The sequence below is a fragment of the Sander vitreus genome, chromosome 1 (genome assembly GCF_031162955.1).
Source record: "Sander vitreus isolate 19-12246 chromosome 1, sanVit1, whole genome shotgun sequence".
NCBI classification, from domain to species: domain Eukaryota; kingdom Metazoa; phylum Chordata; class Actinopteri; order Perciformes; family Percidae; genus Sander; species Sander vitreus.
Window position 1 is genome coordinate 13099614 of NC_135855.1, and position 16576 is coordinate 13116189.

Below are 16576 nucleotides of genomic sequence, written 5' to 3' on the forward strand. Positions count from 1 at the left end.
ACGCTCCTGTGTGAGTATAGTTCATTTCCTGCCTTTATTGTTACAAGTGCTGGGCTCATTCAAAAGTGGATGAAATGGAGGAGGGGGGGGGGAGGCCCAGACACTATTTACTCAGCAGGAAGAGACATGAGTCCCTGGCTTCCCAATGGCTTCCTGCATTTCACACAATTGTTTCCCTTTAGGAAATGTTATTGATACAGGCTGCCGCCACGTTGGCCAAAAAAACGACAACACATTGTGCTTTGAATGGGAAGATCACGGTTTGTTCCTTTAACTAACATTTTCAAAGAGGTAGCCCTGTGAGGTGTTACACCTACCTTAACACTGACTGCAACACAGATAGCCAAGTGCTATCAAAAGCCATCAGAAATTCCAAAGCTGTCATATTTACAGGTTATGTGTAGGAATGGGTATCGTTCAAAAACCTGGTACCATTACCGATACCGTGACAATGATTCCTGAATACTTTTCTTGATACCAATTCAGCTACTCAAGCTACTTTCCGTCCAACAACAACAACAACGGTCTGCGTGGAGTTTTGAAAACTGTGACCACACTTGCAACCGCTTTACCGCCATTGTGGTGACTCACTGTGACTTGAACTGCCGAGGCAACAATTTTGCTCCGTCCGCAGCTCGGCGTGTGTCAGAGGTCAGCCCCGCTCTCTGTCAACATGCAGAGAGAACAGAGGCTCGCGCTTACACACTCTCAGGTACCGGAATTTGGCACCGTTTGAATTAACGTGAATCAGTCCTCGATAGTACCGACGTGATTTGGTCTGTACCTAAAAAAGTACAGAATTTGGTACGCTACCCTATGTTACATAGGAAACAGTTAACCTTCTACATCAAACCCATGAACCACACGTATGTGTGGGACTAGCAGAAACACAGCCTATAAAATCCACACTGTGTCCTCTCTCTGTGTTCCTCCGTCTAGCACGCGAGGAATGTTCTCGGAGCGCTTCACTATCAGCGTTAAGCCAGGAGGGGCTATCCTCTCCTCTTCTTTGAAGTCTGTGTGAGAGAAAGCCAAGATGGGAAAGGGGCAGTAACAGTGAGCTAGAGCCAATAGGCTAGCTATTGCGAGGTCAGCCAATTTCTCTCTCATTAGAAATGAATTACAGACGTAGCCAGTGCAGAGACCAAGCCACGGCGTCGCTAGGCATCCTATGCGTCGCCCCACGGGGAGCACTTGAACCCCTGACCCCCACGGCCATTTGGGCCAGAAGGGGTGCGTGACATGGCCCTGGCCCAGAGACACTGCCCCGCCAGGCTGGGAATGCAGTGGCACTGTGGGGGGATTGGGAGAAGGACAAAGAATGGGAAGAGGGGCTCCACTGATTCAGGGCTCATTGGGTTAGAGCTTCATTATTAAGTCCCCTGTCACTCTCCAACAAAAAGCACCCCACAGGCAAGCGGTGGCTAATAAACCCCCCCCCCCTTTTTATAACTCAAGACCACTTCTAACATCTTCTTTTGAGGAGAAATGAAAGTGTGCAACTTGGTCCCCAGATTAAAGAAAGTATTCACATCTCTAAGATGAATAAAGTGTTACTTCATGCTGAACATGGACCGGTGAGACGTGCCAAAACCGACTTGAATTAAGCTGCTTTCACACCTGCTTAATTAGATAATGTTGGGTGAATTTTTATTGAGACTTGCTACACTTCACTTCAATATTATACGGCATATGGCACAAACAGACTGCAGGACATATTTGGGGATCTTGCTGTGTGTGTGTGTGTGTGTGTGTGTGTGTGTGTGTGTGTGTGTGTGTGTGTGTGTGTGTGTGTGTGTGTGTGTGTGTGTTTGTTCTTTGAGTGAATTTGTTCAGCAGGTGTCCTGAAAGCTTGAATGACATACTAATGCACTCAGGACTAATTTAGACCACGCCAGGTAAGTGAAGTATGAAAGCAGAAAGAGCATTTTGCATTATTTCCCCAAGCAGTAATTCAAGTCTGGTTGCAGAGAAAAGGTTATAAAAGAACTCACTGTCCTTCCCGAGAGAAATTTACATATTCACATTCTCGGGTAATGGTTCTACCATTGGTTATTATTGCATCGTTTCACTGCCTGTTGTTCATGTTGAAAAGCTAATATTTGATGAGCAGAGTTTCACATTTTGTTGAGGGAAAAAAAGAAGAAGAAAATACTGCTGCTGAATCTGGGATCCAAATCCACATGACCATTTCACTGGCTGTTACTTCACTCATTAAGCCAATGTATTTATTTGTTCATAAAAAGGCCAAGGAGTCTTAATTCTATGCATCCACACAATCTGATTATGGCAATCATGCATCTCCCATCCATGCATCCACACTGCAAAAGAAGCAAATGGACAAAAAAAAAAAACATTGCTGGTTGCAGCTTCTCAAATGTGAGGATATCAGAATAAATTGAATATCTGTGGGGTTTGTGCTGTTGGTCATACAAAAGAAGCAAATGGGCTCTGGGAAATTCCTGACTTAATGGACTAAACGATCAATCAACTCATCAGAAAATATAGAAAATAATTGTTGCAGTGGTTGCAGCCCTAGTACGTAAAAGGCTAGCCATATTTTAAAATCAGGCTTGGAAGAACATTACCGTGTGCCCAAACATGCCACGCACCTCATTCTAGCGTGATTGAAAAGGAGGGAATAAACGAACAGACAAGTTGAGCTGTAGTCATTAATGTTCATCTCCCTGTGTTCTTGATGGGACACCTCATTAAGACTCTGTTGGTGGCAGCTGGCTTGCTATCCCACCCCATTACTGCCCCACCATGCCAAAACCTCTGCCATTGGCCCTCCCAGCCCATCCCCCACTCCAAACACGTCCCTCGTGTCTCATATGACATCTGTGTCTCGAGGTCCTGTGATGGAATGCTGCTCGCCTGCTATTTCTCCAGAAGTGCTCCCTGCTGGCCGCCATCCATTTTGCAGCCATGCCGGTGCTGTGGCTGAGTGACCTGTCGCAGGCTGAGAAGTAGGGGGGGGGCGAGTGGAGTCAAGGTTCAAGGGACAATGGTTAAGGAATCAGAGGGAATTGATGCAGCTGCCTTCCATCACTGCCCGTTGTGTACACTTCAAGCTGGACGGAAATCCTCACCTCTAGGAGTTTATGGGCCTGCCTCCACCTGCCTCACCACGCTCATCCTCCTCCATGTCAGACAGGGGAAGGTCGTGTCTGTATTTAGACACAGCTCAAGAGACTGTTGCCCCAGATGCTGCTCTCAGGTTCTGTACAGCTTTATCCAACAGCAATTGAAACCCAGCTGTACTGTATGTGTAATTTTGGCTAAGTGCCAAATAAAGTGAACAAAATTATGGTGCTTACCCGCTGCTAGTACCAACTCGGCTCAGCCACGGTGGCCCGTCCTTTTTCCATTACAGATTTAGTACTGCCTCATGCGTGAGGCGAGCGGGGCTGGTCGTCATAGCGACGCCGCAGGAAACTGCCGTGACCTAACGCGACACACACAGAACGTCGAAGGTGTGTTGTTTTTGATTCTTGGCATGTGGCTGATGCGCAAAAAAACAAACACAGCTAGCTAAACTATCTTTTACTTTAATGCTTGACATTTTCAGCAACAGTAAAAAAAAAAAAAAAAAAAAGAAAATTGCAGTTGTACAGTCAATCAAATTTCAAGGCACAATTACCATTTTCTAATGCCAAGTAAAAATTTATTTTGTGTTAGAGCTGTGTATCATTTATATTAAAAAAGAAAAGCCATCATTTGTCAAGTAAGTGCCGCTGAAAGACGCATTTATTCAACTGTGAAGGGCCAAAAAAAAAAAATCTGAATTCCATTACATCATGGCAATGTATTAAAAAAGCTTAAAGCAGTAATTTCACCATTTCAGCTTCCTCTCCTGACCTCTTGTTAGCTTTCGATGAGCTCAGAGTTGAGGAGGAACTGGCTCCAATAACATGGTAAGAAGTCTCTGCAGTCAGTGGAGCCCCATGCCAAAGGGGAGCTCCCAACGGCACAAAGGAGCCTCTATCTAATGCTGAACTTTTCAAAGAATCATTTCAGCTTGGATTTAGCAGCAGAAACATCAGTTAATACCAGGAGAATTTTCCAGGGGTCACCATAGAAGCAGGTGAAATCCAAATAAAACATGGGAGGTTGACTGGAGAGGCTCCAAAAAGGGAACTGGGAACACAAGTTGGTATCTACATGACTAGCACAGAGCCTCCACTGGTCTTAACTGTAAACCCTAAACTGTTTAAACTTAATGTCTGAGGCTCAACCATCCATAACACTGCTGTGCTTCGCATGCTGAGACAGTGCCATGGAAAAGTACTGTGTTGGATTTAAAAAAGAAAAATATGACACCCTCTATTCTTGCTAAAGCCTAAACACACTATGCCTCCTATGATTGAAAGGTAAGAGGTTTCTGTGGATTTATACTACAGAAAACAGACAAACCATGTGTTTCCTTGTAAAACAGACCAAGAAAATGTTGGAAAAAATACAGACACTTGTTTCTGGCACTACTTAGCAAAGTTGGAGCAGCTCATTATCGATTGAAAAGACACCATAATTAGAAATCTTGGTTGGAGTTGAGCACTGGTATTGAAATGGGTTAAGTGTGCCATCTAAGAAAGTTGTGTAAAAAAAATAAATAAATAAAAAAAAAAATCTAAACAAGGCTTGCCAGTGCGCGTCAATATTTTCAGTCATCAGGTTTTAGTTTACATGAAACTTATAAAATCTATACCCAAAGTACATTTTTAGAAATCAAAGTTTTTTTTGACAAACCCACTCCACACAAATACCAACCTTTTTGCAATTCACAGCTGCGTGCAAAGTTGTAATTTTGTCCTTAACCAAATAAAGACAATAAAAGACTTGACAATAAAACTCTTGCCTATAATAATATAAGAGGTGTGGCAATCAGTGCGTGCTTTCGTCCCTTTTTGTTTCTTAAAATATGTGCTCGCTGCATAATACTGAATCAATGCCACCAAGGCTGCTAGCTGCTACACAGATTCAACTCAAGGCTAAATCAAAATGGTCTAATTTCCACCTTTCTTCTCAGTGAAAGTAGGTAAAGTGGGTTTTTTCGCTAGAGAGGGAGTTCAAGTCGGGAAACTCTCTGAACCTTGTTGATAAAACATCTGTTCAACCCCAGATGGGTGGCATACGCCTATACAAATACCCACCCAAACATATACACACACACACATCCCACCATGTCTAAAGCTGCCAAGAACCACAGGCCAGGCACAAGATGATGGCAGCCAGCTCAATCGAGCAGCGCTCACAATCCTCTCTCTGTGACTGACTGCCCCCACACCCTTTCAGCACATGAAAAGTTCCTTTGACTGAATGAAGGCTGCGAGGCTTTATGTGTACATGGGTGATTGATACTTTATGAGTAAGTGTATGATTTCTCCCACATACACATACTGGTAAACCTAGCACCAGTAACATGATGGATAAAGGGAAGATGACAGCGTTTGATGTTAAAAACAACAACACAAGATGATTTGGTGAATGGAATAGTTCAGCCCCAGTCAACTTGTATTGCCAGGGCACAGAAGGACACAGGATCCATAAAAAAAAAAAAAAAAAAAAAAAAAATCCTGTGTTAGGAACAACAAGATTCAAATTGCACTATCCATCCTGGACAATTGTAATGAACAAAAATCATTATATTGGTTAAGTTGCATTGCTTTTCGTTTGCCTGCATTCTCCTTTAAGCACATGCTACTTAACAACTGTACTACACCATAGTAGAGATCTCGTGACATTAAAACGTTACGATATTTCTCGTCCAGGTTAAAAGTTGTCCCCCGATAGTACACAAGTGAGACCCGGTAAAGGTGGTTACAGTTTTCAAAACTTCGCACAGACACCGTTTGTTGCAGTATAATATAATATAATATAATAGCGAGATCACCGTGCAGCTAACACTTCCGAGACAGATAGGTGTTCCCTATTGCCCTGGTGACTGACTGACAAGTGTTCATAAGCCCTGGGGTCAGACTGAGGGGCAAGGCAACTTTATTTCTATAGCACCTTTCAGCAACAAGGAAATTAAAAGTGCTTTAAATGAAACATTAAAGAGTAATTAAAAATGGTCATAAATGGGCACCCGGATAGCTCAGTTGGTAGAGCGGGCGCCCATATATAGAGGTTTACTCCTTGACGCAGCGGGCCCAGGTTCGACTCTCTCTCTCTCTCGCTCTCAAATATGCCCAAAAAATAAAACTGTCATAAAAATAAAACAGGCTACGAACAGAAGTTACAGTGCAGTGTAAGAAATGTATAATTATTTGATTTAATAGGTTGATGATGATTTTTCCAGTGATATTTCCAACATGGCATCATGACTTTGGGTAAACATACGCGCCACTTTCATAAAGCCAAATGGCGTGTTATCTGTACGCATTTTGAGCTATCCATGTGTACGTCTACGCTGTCACAAAAAAGAAATGCCACACACGGGACGCGATCCACCACCCCAACTAACCTCCCTCCACGGCCCTCCGTCGTGTCGTACTACTCGCTACGGCGATAATTCACATGTAACGTAGGTCAATGGGGGCCAAACGGCACTGATAAACACGCTAAAAAAAACGATTATCCGTCTTGATAACACGCAAAAACGGCATACGAATTGTCGTGTCATACATACGCCACTTAGTGAGATCAGTCTGGACATTTCATATTGACGTTCTCTTTAAAATAGTGTTAAAATCTCGTCTCTCGTGTTCGTGAAAGCCCAGTCTCGTGTCTCGTCTTGTGAGCCGAGTGTCTCGTCACACCCCTACACCATAGAGAAGACTTTCAGGTTAATTCATCACACCCTGGACGTTCTCCAAAGAAGATAGAGAATGAATTAATGCCTGAGAGCTGCAGGATGTTGGAACTCCAACAGGTGCGGTGCAACCAAATGAAGGTTATTAATCAGTCTTTCAAGTCTCTCTTAATTTACAACAAGTACTGCTGCCAGGAATGAAACCAGCCACCTCACAATTACATCAAATATTCATTACGCTAATTTTATATATATATATATATATATATATAAATAAATAAATAAATAAAAAGGTTCTTTAGATTAACAACCGATTAGGCAATGAGTTGCCAAAATCTAAGGGAATTGGGAAAACGCCATGTCAACTACTCTCATCTGTTCTTTGTGTAGTTTACACTCATTGAGTAAAGCCTGAGCTGCTTATCTGTCATTCGAAAGCGCTCCTGCTAGGGTTGGTCCAATGGATGATGTCATCGTTCATCGACGATGGCTGTCGGCCATCGTGGTGTCACGACAGACATCGTGACGCTTCTAATACAGATGTGCAGCGAGAGCGCACTTGGAGCAAGATGCCTGAATATGAATTCATTCATTTAAATGTTGCCTCCCCTCAAAATACAAACACAATACAACGCGAGCCTTGTCCTTTAACTAGTAATAAAATGTCAACTAGACTGTGATTCACAAAATGTAAAAATAAAACATTTAGATCATTGGTTCCCAAACTGGGACATGTGTACGTGAAAAAGGATTTCATAGAAGAGTGCGGGGGTGGGGGGGGGGGGGTTCAAAGTCTGAAGGGGGACAGGACTGTAAAACGTTTGGGAAACGCTGATTTAGAGGATTTAAAAATTCAAACATATGGCTTATGGTTTTGTCATTTAATACATGTTTATTTGGTTTATGGTTTATTTTGTTGACTGGTCTAGAATATTGTAGTTAGTTACCGTCATCTTTTCCTGATTTTTGTCTGGGTGGGTGGTGATGACGGAAAGAGGGCATTTGTTCATGTCGCGAGTTTTGTATTTTGTTAAAAATAAATAAGAAAATTGTTAATCGTGAAAAAAAAAAAATGAAAAAAGAAATTCAAACATTTAAAAAAGGCTTGATCTTATTTGAATAGGAAATGTCTGTAATATGCCCCCCAGGGCTGTAAAAACAGTTCAGTGTATAACCGAGCCTTGCACTCATTAGTCCAGGCTCATCTGACAAGCACAGCTTGCATGTGTCATAATCCTATGCAGCTGCCACTACCAACAGGAGACACCACGACAGGAGCTCGGCAAAACCAAAATAGCTAAAGTTTGAGGAAAGTTTTCAGGGAAAAAAGTCCTCACTGTCCTGCTGTGCTTTTATAACGATTCCTTTGGAAGGGCCACAAAGCTCATTCCTTCAAGGTTTTCCTTGAATACCAGGCCAGGCGGAAAACACTTCTTTGCTTGCAGTACACTACTTAAATCTAACGTCAGTACACTCAGTGCCATTTGCTGCCGTCGCGCTGCAAACATAAAAGGACGTGCACTGAAACACGGTAGCATGCCTGCTGCAGCTTTTCTGCATGCAGTAAAAGACTGGACAATGCCACGCTGTCCTGAAGAACATTACCAACTATGACTGCAGTCTAGCAGAACATAAATATTATGGAACATGTAATGCTGCAAGACTACCACTTGCTACTCAATACAACCTTCACTTACAAGTCTTTTTGGCCGTTTCGTGTGCTGCCCTGGTAAAAGCTTTGCACGGCAGAATGGTCAATTATTTGTTTTGGTTTAACATCAATTCTTTATGTATAATGGCAAGCCCATTGCAATATAAAACTACTAGGGGCGTACGATTCAGAAAACGTCACGATTCGATTTGATATTGATTTTTAGGCTGAAGATTGGATTCAAAAACGATTCTCGATTCAAAAAACGAGTCACAGTATGTAAATGTAGTTACATTTCCCATGTGATTGCAGTAGACATACAAGTAAAACTTTTTTTCTTTTATTAAAAAATGACCGATTTTTGGAATTCTATGCATCGATTTTGAATCCGTCGAGCATTTACCTGATGAAGGTCTAAGACCGAAACGTTTTATTTTTCTAAATAAATTATTGCTTGCGTAATGGTCAGTGTGCGGGATTTTTTTTAAGAATCTGTAGAGCTCGAATCGCGATTCGAATGTGAATCCATTTTTTTTTTTGCACACCCCTAAAAACAACCCAGAGTTTAAGAAATGTGTGCAAGAACGTTTAGTCAAAAGGCCCTGTCACAAGATAAGGAATTGAAAAGATGTTATCAGTGCGGCTTCACGTCTATTCAGATGGTTTCAAGATTTTAAAGATGTCCAAAACAGTCTGTAACACACACACACACACACACACACACACACACACACACACACACACAGTTTGTGTTTTCGTATGTGTAACTGCAGGCTGGTAGCAAGCCTCGAGGAGCAGAGCTTGACCAGCGTAGTTCTCCAGAGCCCGACAGAAGTCGACTTATAGCTGAAGTGCGTAGCAGAGTGATGAAAGAGATGCCAAACTAGAGCGTTACTGACATGTAGCCATAATTTCAGTGTCTTCTTTGTATGCTTTGCACTGCTGCTGTGTGCGTCAGCTCCATGGAAACTGAAAAGACTCTGCTCTCCCAGAGGTCATTAAGCCTGAGCATCATTCGATCACAGCAGAACAGGGAATCCTGGAGAGCACAGCATGACCACAGTGAATTAGAAAAGTTGCATTGGGTTTTATTTAAAAAAAATAAAAAAAACGAACAGTGGAAATTAGTCATGTTTCCAGCTATGTCTCCAGTAAAAGATAACAATATTGTTGAAGTAACGTCCCTTAAGGTTACTATAAAGTCTTACAGGACTCATCAAACAGGGCAGTATGGACAGCTATATGGTCTCTTGACACTTTGTTGTTTGTTTTTTTAGCTTTTATTGTTTTGACATGAAAAGGGTCAGCAGACACAAAGACACACGGCAGCTGGATTGGAAAGGTGCTGCGTCTGGCATGGTTTTAGTCACAGCAGGTGCACCTGAGGCTGAGAGAAGTTGAGCTTTAAAAAAAATAAATAAAAAAAAAAATAAAAAAAAGGAGCACACTTGATGTGAGCCGCTTTTTGTGAACCGACCAATCATAACACCGTATAGACTGGCTTTTATAGTACAGAGATAACTGATGGTTCAGAACAACACCTATACCCCTTTTGCACCACATTCAATCAAAGTGTTTTCCTGTGTCCAGAGAGCAGGTCCCCCCCCCCCCCCCCCCAAGGACATTGATTAGCAGAAGTGTTTTGTTGAAAAAATAAAGAAAGCCTTTATTCTTTGCCGGTTACATATAAAATGTCCCAGTGTTTGAATGGCAGAGGAGTTTCCAACAATACTGAATAGGAAAAAATATATATATAGTTTTCTGTGCCTTTTACACCGGTGTAGACACATTCACAGTCAACAATCCCAAAGAGCACAAAAACGTTTTGAGAACATACCTGTAACGCTGGGCTATACGGCTGAAATTAATTTCACAATATCATTTTTTTCCTCAAATATCAGTATGTATGAAAATATGGTAAATGTATGCATAATTCAAATAAGATAAACTGAGTTTCAGTGCAATGAACATTTTCAAACATACTACATAAAAAACGATGAATACTTCCATATATATCCAGGTTAGTCTATATCCACGACGTTCCACTTCCGGGATTGCTCCCTTGCCGCCGCAAAATCCGCCGGATTTCACTCATTTAGTATCCGTTGCCTTTCCTTTGTGTTGACATTTGAAACTCTGTTCGATTCATGAGGACTATGGTTAACTGCTCCTCAGATCTCTGCAGGGTAAATCCAGACAGCTAGCTAGACTATCTGTCCAATCTGAGTTTTCTCTCGCACGACTAAAACAACTTTTGAACATACACACGTTCCACCAAAACAAGTTCCTTGCGAGCCTATTTTGCAGCGGCACCGCGGCTTTTCTCCGGTGCTTAGCACCGCCCAAGATGATTGTGATTGGTTTAAAGAAATGCCATTAAACCAGAGCACGTTTTCCTCCCATCTCCGAATGCTGTGTGGAGTAGCCAGACCCTCCTCCAGCGCGCTATGGGGAAACTTTATACAGACCTTTTTTTAAGGCCACTGAATGTGCACCAGAATCAGAGGCTGGTATACAGGCTTCAGTGGAGAGACGGGAAAAGCAGATTTCCGTCATGTTTCTCTGAGCTGCACAACTAGAAGCAGCTCTGATAGAGGCAATTTCATCTTAGAAGGAAGGCGAATAGAAGTCTCCCTTCTACTCCATGATCCGCTCTGGGTTTTGTAGACCATGACCCTTGGCTTCTCTCCACTCAACAACAGCCCTACCTTCACTATGACGAGCAACCAACTAGCCAGCTCAGACTATATGTCTCAAATACACAGGGGGTTAACAATGCCAGTTAGAGAAACAGATTCAAAACAGCATGCTGAACAGCAATCAATAAACATAGGGAATACTGGATTCAAATGTATGGAGTGTGGAGAGAGAATTAATGTAGATTCAATCTGGTGTACACACATTACACCTCCACACTAACAGCTGATGTGTGAAAGTTTGATATGTTGAGAAATGGGATCAAACCATGTGCGTTTCAAGGCGCGCATTATTTCCACGGTGCCTTGACATAGTTTTAACCGCACTACGTCTACAAAAATCCTGCAGTTCAGCCGACACTGTAGGCACGGTTTGGAATAACAGAAATATATGAGCAAATCGACAAAGTGGAGAGCCTTTTTTTCAGATGAAATAACAGCCAATAGCCAAATTACTTTCCCACAATAGTCAGCTGAAAGCCGGTGATTACACTGACTCACTAAAAAGATGCAACAGCAGATGTCATGCCATCTATTCAGAGGATATTGATCTACCTTTCCCCCTGTCAATTACATGTGAAAAACTGCTGTGACACTTAGGGCAAATTATTTCAATGATTGCTGTCATATTAACCCCCCCGCAAACCCTGAACAAAAACAAGTTGCTATTTTCAACCGTGACCTCGCCACACCACCTCTTAAGCGAGGACACAGAGCTTCAACAAAGTGAGCCTCCGCATCAGTGTCCATAGCAGATCAGGAGCATTTTCTTAATGGGGGTGGTTATATTAGTGAAACAGATGAATCAAACACTTGGCCAAGCGTGCAATTATCCGTCTCTCTGTGGATGAAGGTCATTAGGACTTTATGAGCAATTGGGAGTCCATAAATAAATGATCAGTAAACAGCATGCTCTATACGGCAGAGACAGCAGGTGACTCTGCACGATGACACCCCCTCTCAACTCTGCACACCATGACGTGAACATGTGGAGAAGATGCAGCTATTTTGAGCTGAAGATCAAGTTGTAGAATCCATTTGTGTAAATGGCTAGAAGAGAACCCTTTTACCATACTTTGCATACTGATGACACTGTTAAATGAGGGCGATAACGAAATTAGTCTTGATATTCAGGATGAATAAGACCCAACTTTAAGCCTTCCTACTTCTTTTTTCCCACTAACTGGGATGTAGGACCACCAGGGCTTTCCAAACACAACACAAAGGTGGTAAATTATGTTCTTAGCAGCAGAGTCCACAGAAGACCTTATATGAGCCAAAGAAAACAACAGTTGTTTATAAAGTCTGGGCAATATCGCATCTAAGGTGGTCTGGTGAGTGGTCTGTAAGAGCAGAGAGGGTTGCCAAATGTTTACACATATCAGCAAGTTATTTGCATTGTGCGCTGGGAGACAATCAGCACACTATTCCCGCCCAGCAGGATTACAGAGATAAGATAGAGCCTAAATGGATTTTACACTCCTCCTAACAGGGAGCAGTCTACAAAAGCCAAACTTTTTGAGACATTTTTAACGGCGCTAACAACTTGTAAGAGCTACAGAGGAAGTAGTGGTAAAAAAAAACAGCAGCAGTTAGGCTGAACTTTTACTGGTTATTCCAGACTATACCCATTATATGTGTCCCCAAACTAAATGAGACTGAAACTCTTTAAGTCAGGGCTGCAACTCTGACAGCTTTAAGAAAGATAAGTTCTGACCACAGCCAGGACCTCAAAAAAATGTGTTTTGAATAAACAGATATTTTCAGAGAAGGGGACCCCACAATTAGTAATTTGAGACTCTCTCTGCGTGTGGGTCCCAGTCCAATTCTCTGGAATCAATCAAAGCTCCCAAAGGAACTCCCTGGTCCCCTTAATCTCCTGGTTTTATTACTTTCCAGACAGTCAGCCTGTTTCACCCTACCCCCCATTTCTCTCTTTTGTACTGATCTCCAGCAAAGCCAAGGAGGGGCTCTCTCTCTCTCTCTCTCTTTTTCCTTCCACCACTGCAGAACGCTTTTCATGCAGGAGAGGGTCTTTCATCAAGCTTCACACGCAAGAGAGCCCAACAGCTAGCACAGGCCTGTCACTCCAAGGCCTGCCTTCTAGGCACATTCATTCTACCTAAAATAAACAACCAGGTTTCATAGGCATATGGACTGCCTTTTTTGACACACAACTATATGGCATATCACGAGAAAAAAACTGGGCCATGTTGCACAAGAGTCAGTTATATTCACAATTTTCCAGACCACATGCTGCTGTGTTTGATAGCGTCTAACAGCTTAAATGATAAAGATGTGACTCTGTCACGATGGGGTATGTGATATGTGCTGGAGCTGTGCACTCCAATGACTGCTGAAAAGACTTTTTTTTTTTCCTCCTCATGGCTCTCCCATGTGGGAGTGCTCACCACAGATTGTGGGGAGAATGCTTAAACATACAGACTCAAATCAATAGCCTACAATATCAAGAAATCACCTCTAATATCTGTGAAATATCTCACTACAGAATATACCACCAGTTGGAATAAGACAGAGGCTGCAGTGCAGTGCCCTCACTTCAAAACAATTAACAGAAGCAAATGAATTGGGGTCTGTTTATCCATCAGCTCAACATATATTGACGCCCAGGTAATGAGATGTCTGCTGGACTGATGATGCTAGCGTATTACCTGACAGTGAGCAGTAATGACTCTTTGTATTTTTTCCACATTCAAGTTCCTGCCATCCTTTTGCATTTCCATGACCACAGAGCCATGCAAGCACAGGTAGATGGATGGTCTTAATTCATTCAAACAAAATGTGTTATTTGGCCTTTCAAATCCAAATGCACATAACTCAAAGACACATTTGTGAAACAACTAGGCTATACAGCATGTCTACGAAGCATTGGAAAGACAAACAAATCTAGCAGCAGTTCTGCCTCACTGTGCAGACAAAAGGACGGAGTGGAAAAAGCGTGTTGCTTTACTGCTTTAAAACAGGGCTGGTCTAGGAGTAAATAGTGTGCCTGTTATTGAAAAGTAGCCTACTTTTAAAAGTTGTGTAAATGGTGAAAGAGTAGCAGACCTAAACACAGCAGAATTAGCTAACAGTTACCTAGCTCCACGTCGGATTTTCAAAGCCAACAGCTTGCATTCCGTGTGTTTCTTTTATTACAACTCGTGATACAATGTCGGTAAGTTTCTTCAAACGAGGCGTAAAGAAGCGGACACACCGCAGAACAATTAGCAGTGTATGAAGGTATTTACCTTTGTCGACATGCTTTGCCGCGGCGGTCTCCGTGTAGAGAAAGGTGAGACAGAGGAGAGAGAGGAGCGACAGAGCTCCCCGCTCGGCCATCACTTTTCACAAATAAATATTTGCAGGCTTCAGGAACCCCGGAGAAGATTTATAAAAAATAAAATAAAAAAAAATTCCTTAAAATCCCCGGCCACCTCCTGTAAATGCACAAGCGGAGAAAAAAAAGTTCAAAGTCCTAAAATGTGCAGAAACATCCACAGCCAGGTACTTTTAAAACTGGCCGGATGAAACATGTAGCTGGAAAGAGAGAGCCGCAGGTTAGAGAGACTGTTTTCTCAACTTGGTCGAGGCAGAGGTCGGAGAAAAAACACCGAAATCAATCCATTGCCACGGAGGCGCAGCACAAGGACAAAAAGATTTGCAGGCGACTGAGCACCGAAGCGCCGACTTTACTACCCCGATATATGTCAAGCGCGGAAAAGACCAGAAAGAGCTCAGTTGGAGAAAAGATAAGATCCCGGCCAGAAGGAGAAATCTCCGCCGCGGCCAGCTCACTATTCACGAACGGGACGTAAGAGAGCAGCGTGTTGAAGGCAGGGCTGGATCTCCACCGGCTCCACGGAAAACAGGGTGTGGAGTCACACTCAAGTTTGGATCCTGGCCGCCTGTGTGCTCAGGCAAAATCTAAAATATGGTGTGGGATTTCAGTCCAAAGACAACACCTCATCTTTACACCGCAGGTGTCCTAAAACTATGCGCAAATTTAACATCTTTTACAGCATTAATAAGAAGTTAATACTGACGTAAGGCCCAAAACACAGAGTTATTTCTCATTAAAAGCTCAATACATTTGTTTAACTCTTGGTTCGTTACTAATTAACCCAGTTTTATAATAATACATCTATGGCCCAAACCCAAGAACACCAAAGTGAAAAAAGACCAACTAGTCGCAGCTTGTGCTAGTTTACATAGTCTACGGGACTAGTTGGTCTTTTTTTACTCATCACGTAGCCTACACTGTTTAATATCATGGACCTATAAATGTTGCCCAGCAAAATATTGAACTGTGAAGAAATATTTGTCTTGCCTGTTAAATTGTAATGACAAATTAGACTGCAGTGTGTGTTTGCTTATGCTGCTATTTCTATTAAATCTGTAAGAGGACAGCTGTTTGCAGGTTAACAAACTTGACAAGCTAATGCTAAAGGCTCATTGCTGTAGAGTTTTTCTGCCAAACAGCTTACTCTTTTTTGCATTAAAGAAACTATTGGCTTTTACCCACAAACTTACCTTACACTAATCTGTCCTATGTCTACAATAATAATGGCGTGGTTGGCCGACCAAAAATGTTCTGTCAATATAAAAGCTGAATTAAAATTTCACAAAAACCATAAACGATAGCTACACTTTACTTCTGAACTGTTGTATTATCACTTACTTACTGGCACATCTTTTTATTTCTTTTTTATCTTTGAATATTACTGTAGCCCATAGTGTATGTTGTAAATCTGAGCCATACAAGCTGATGACAGGCTATGTTTAGCAAATAAAAATGTGGATGAACTACATTTAGGTCCTCAAGGGGACATAGACTGAGATTCAGCTGAAAAAAAAAACATGATCATGCAACAATCCTCTTTATCCAAGTAGTCGTAAGTTCAATAGTAGTGAATCTAGTGAACCACAGTCTCTTATAGCCTAATCCTGTGATACAGCACTCATACAGTGCAAGTAGTGATGCAGTAATACATCCATGCCCATTGCAGTTGTCCTCACAAGTAGTTTATACATAGTCCAAATAATAGGAAAATGTGTTCCTGTTTAGATTCATATTCACAGAAATCCAAACAGATGGTCAACATCTGTAACATGACTCCAAAAGATAATGTCACATGGTGGCTGGAAATCAGAAGATAAGATTAAGTCCTTTCAGTTTCAGATTTTCAGTTGCTTAAAATAATCCTGGGGGTGGTGTGTCTTGTTATAGGACAGGGGATGAATGAGGGGATAAAGTAAATATCCTTGTTTTTTTTAAGGGTATCGGAATGGAAGAGTATTCGACCAATTTAAAAGATCTCCCATCTGCATCACTCCCCTTTTAAACAAAAAATATAAAAAAAATAAAGCTTCTGTGTTTGTTAGTATGATTGTGTGACATTATAGTTAAATGGAGCAGAATCATGAAAGCTAAGCAAACAAGTGCTGTATTCTCCTTCAGTATGTGACTAGTCT

The 16576-nt window shown here is 42.0% G+C and overlaps 1 protein-coding gene across 8 annotated transcripts in view; it reads right to left on the reverse strand.

Annotated features, from left to right (window-relative positions):
• Positions 1–14937, reverse strand: part of neo1a (neogenin 1a) — a 180698-nt gene extending 165761 nt beyond the window's left edge. For 4 of the 8 annotated variants that reach the window (XM_078269845.1, XM_078269607.1, XM_078269522.1 and 1 more), the window contains exon 1: positions 14353–14937. In XM_078269845.1, coding sequence (XP_078125971.1) covers positions 14353–14443 — 91 coding nt within the window. In that variant the 5' untranslated portion in view covers positions 14444–14937. The remainder of the gene's footprint in view (positions 1–14352) is intronic. The other 4 variants (XM_078270084.1, XM_078269689.1, XM_078269928.1 and 1 more) reach the window with 1 other exon arrangement.
• Between the last annotated feature and the right edge of the window lie 1639 nt (positions 14938–16576).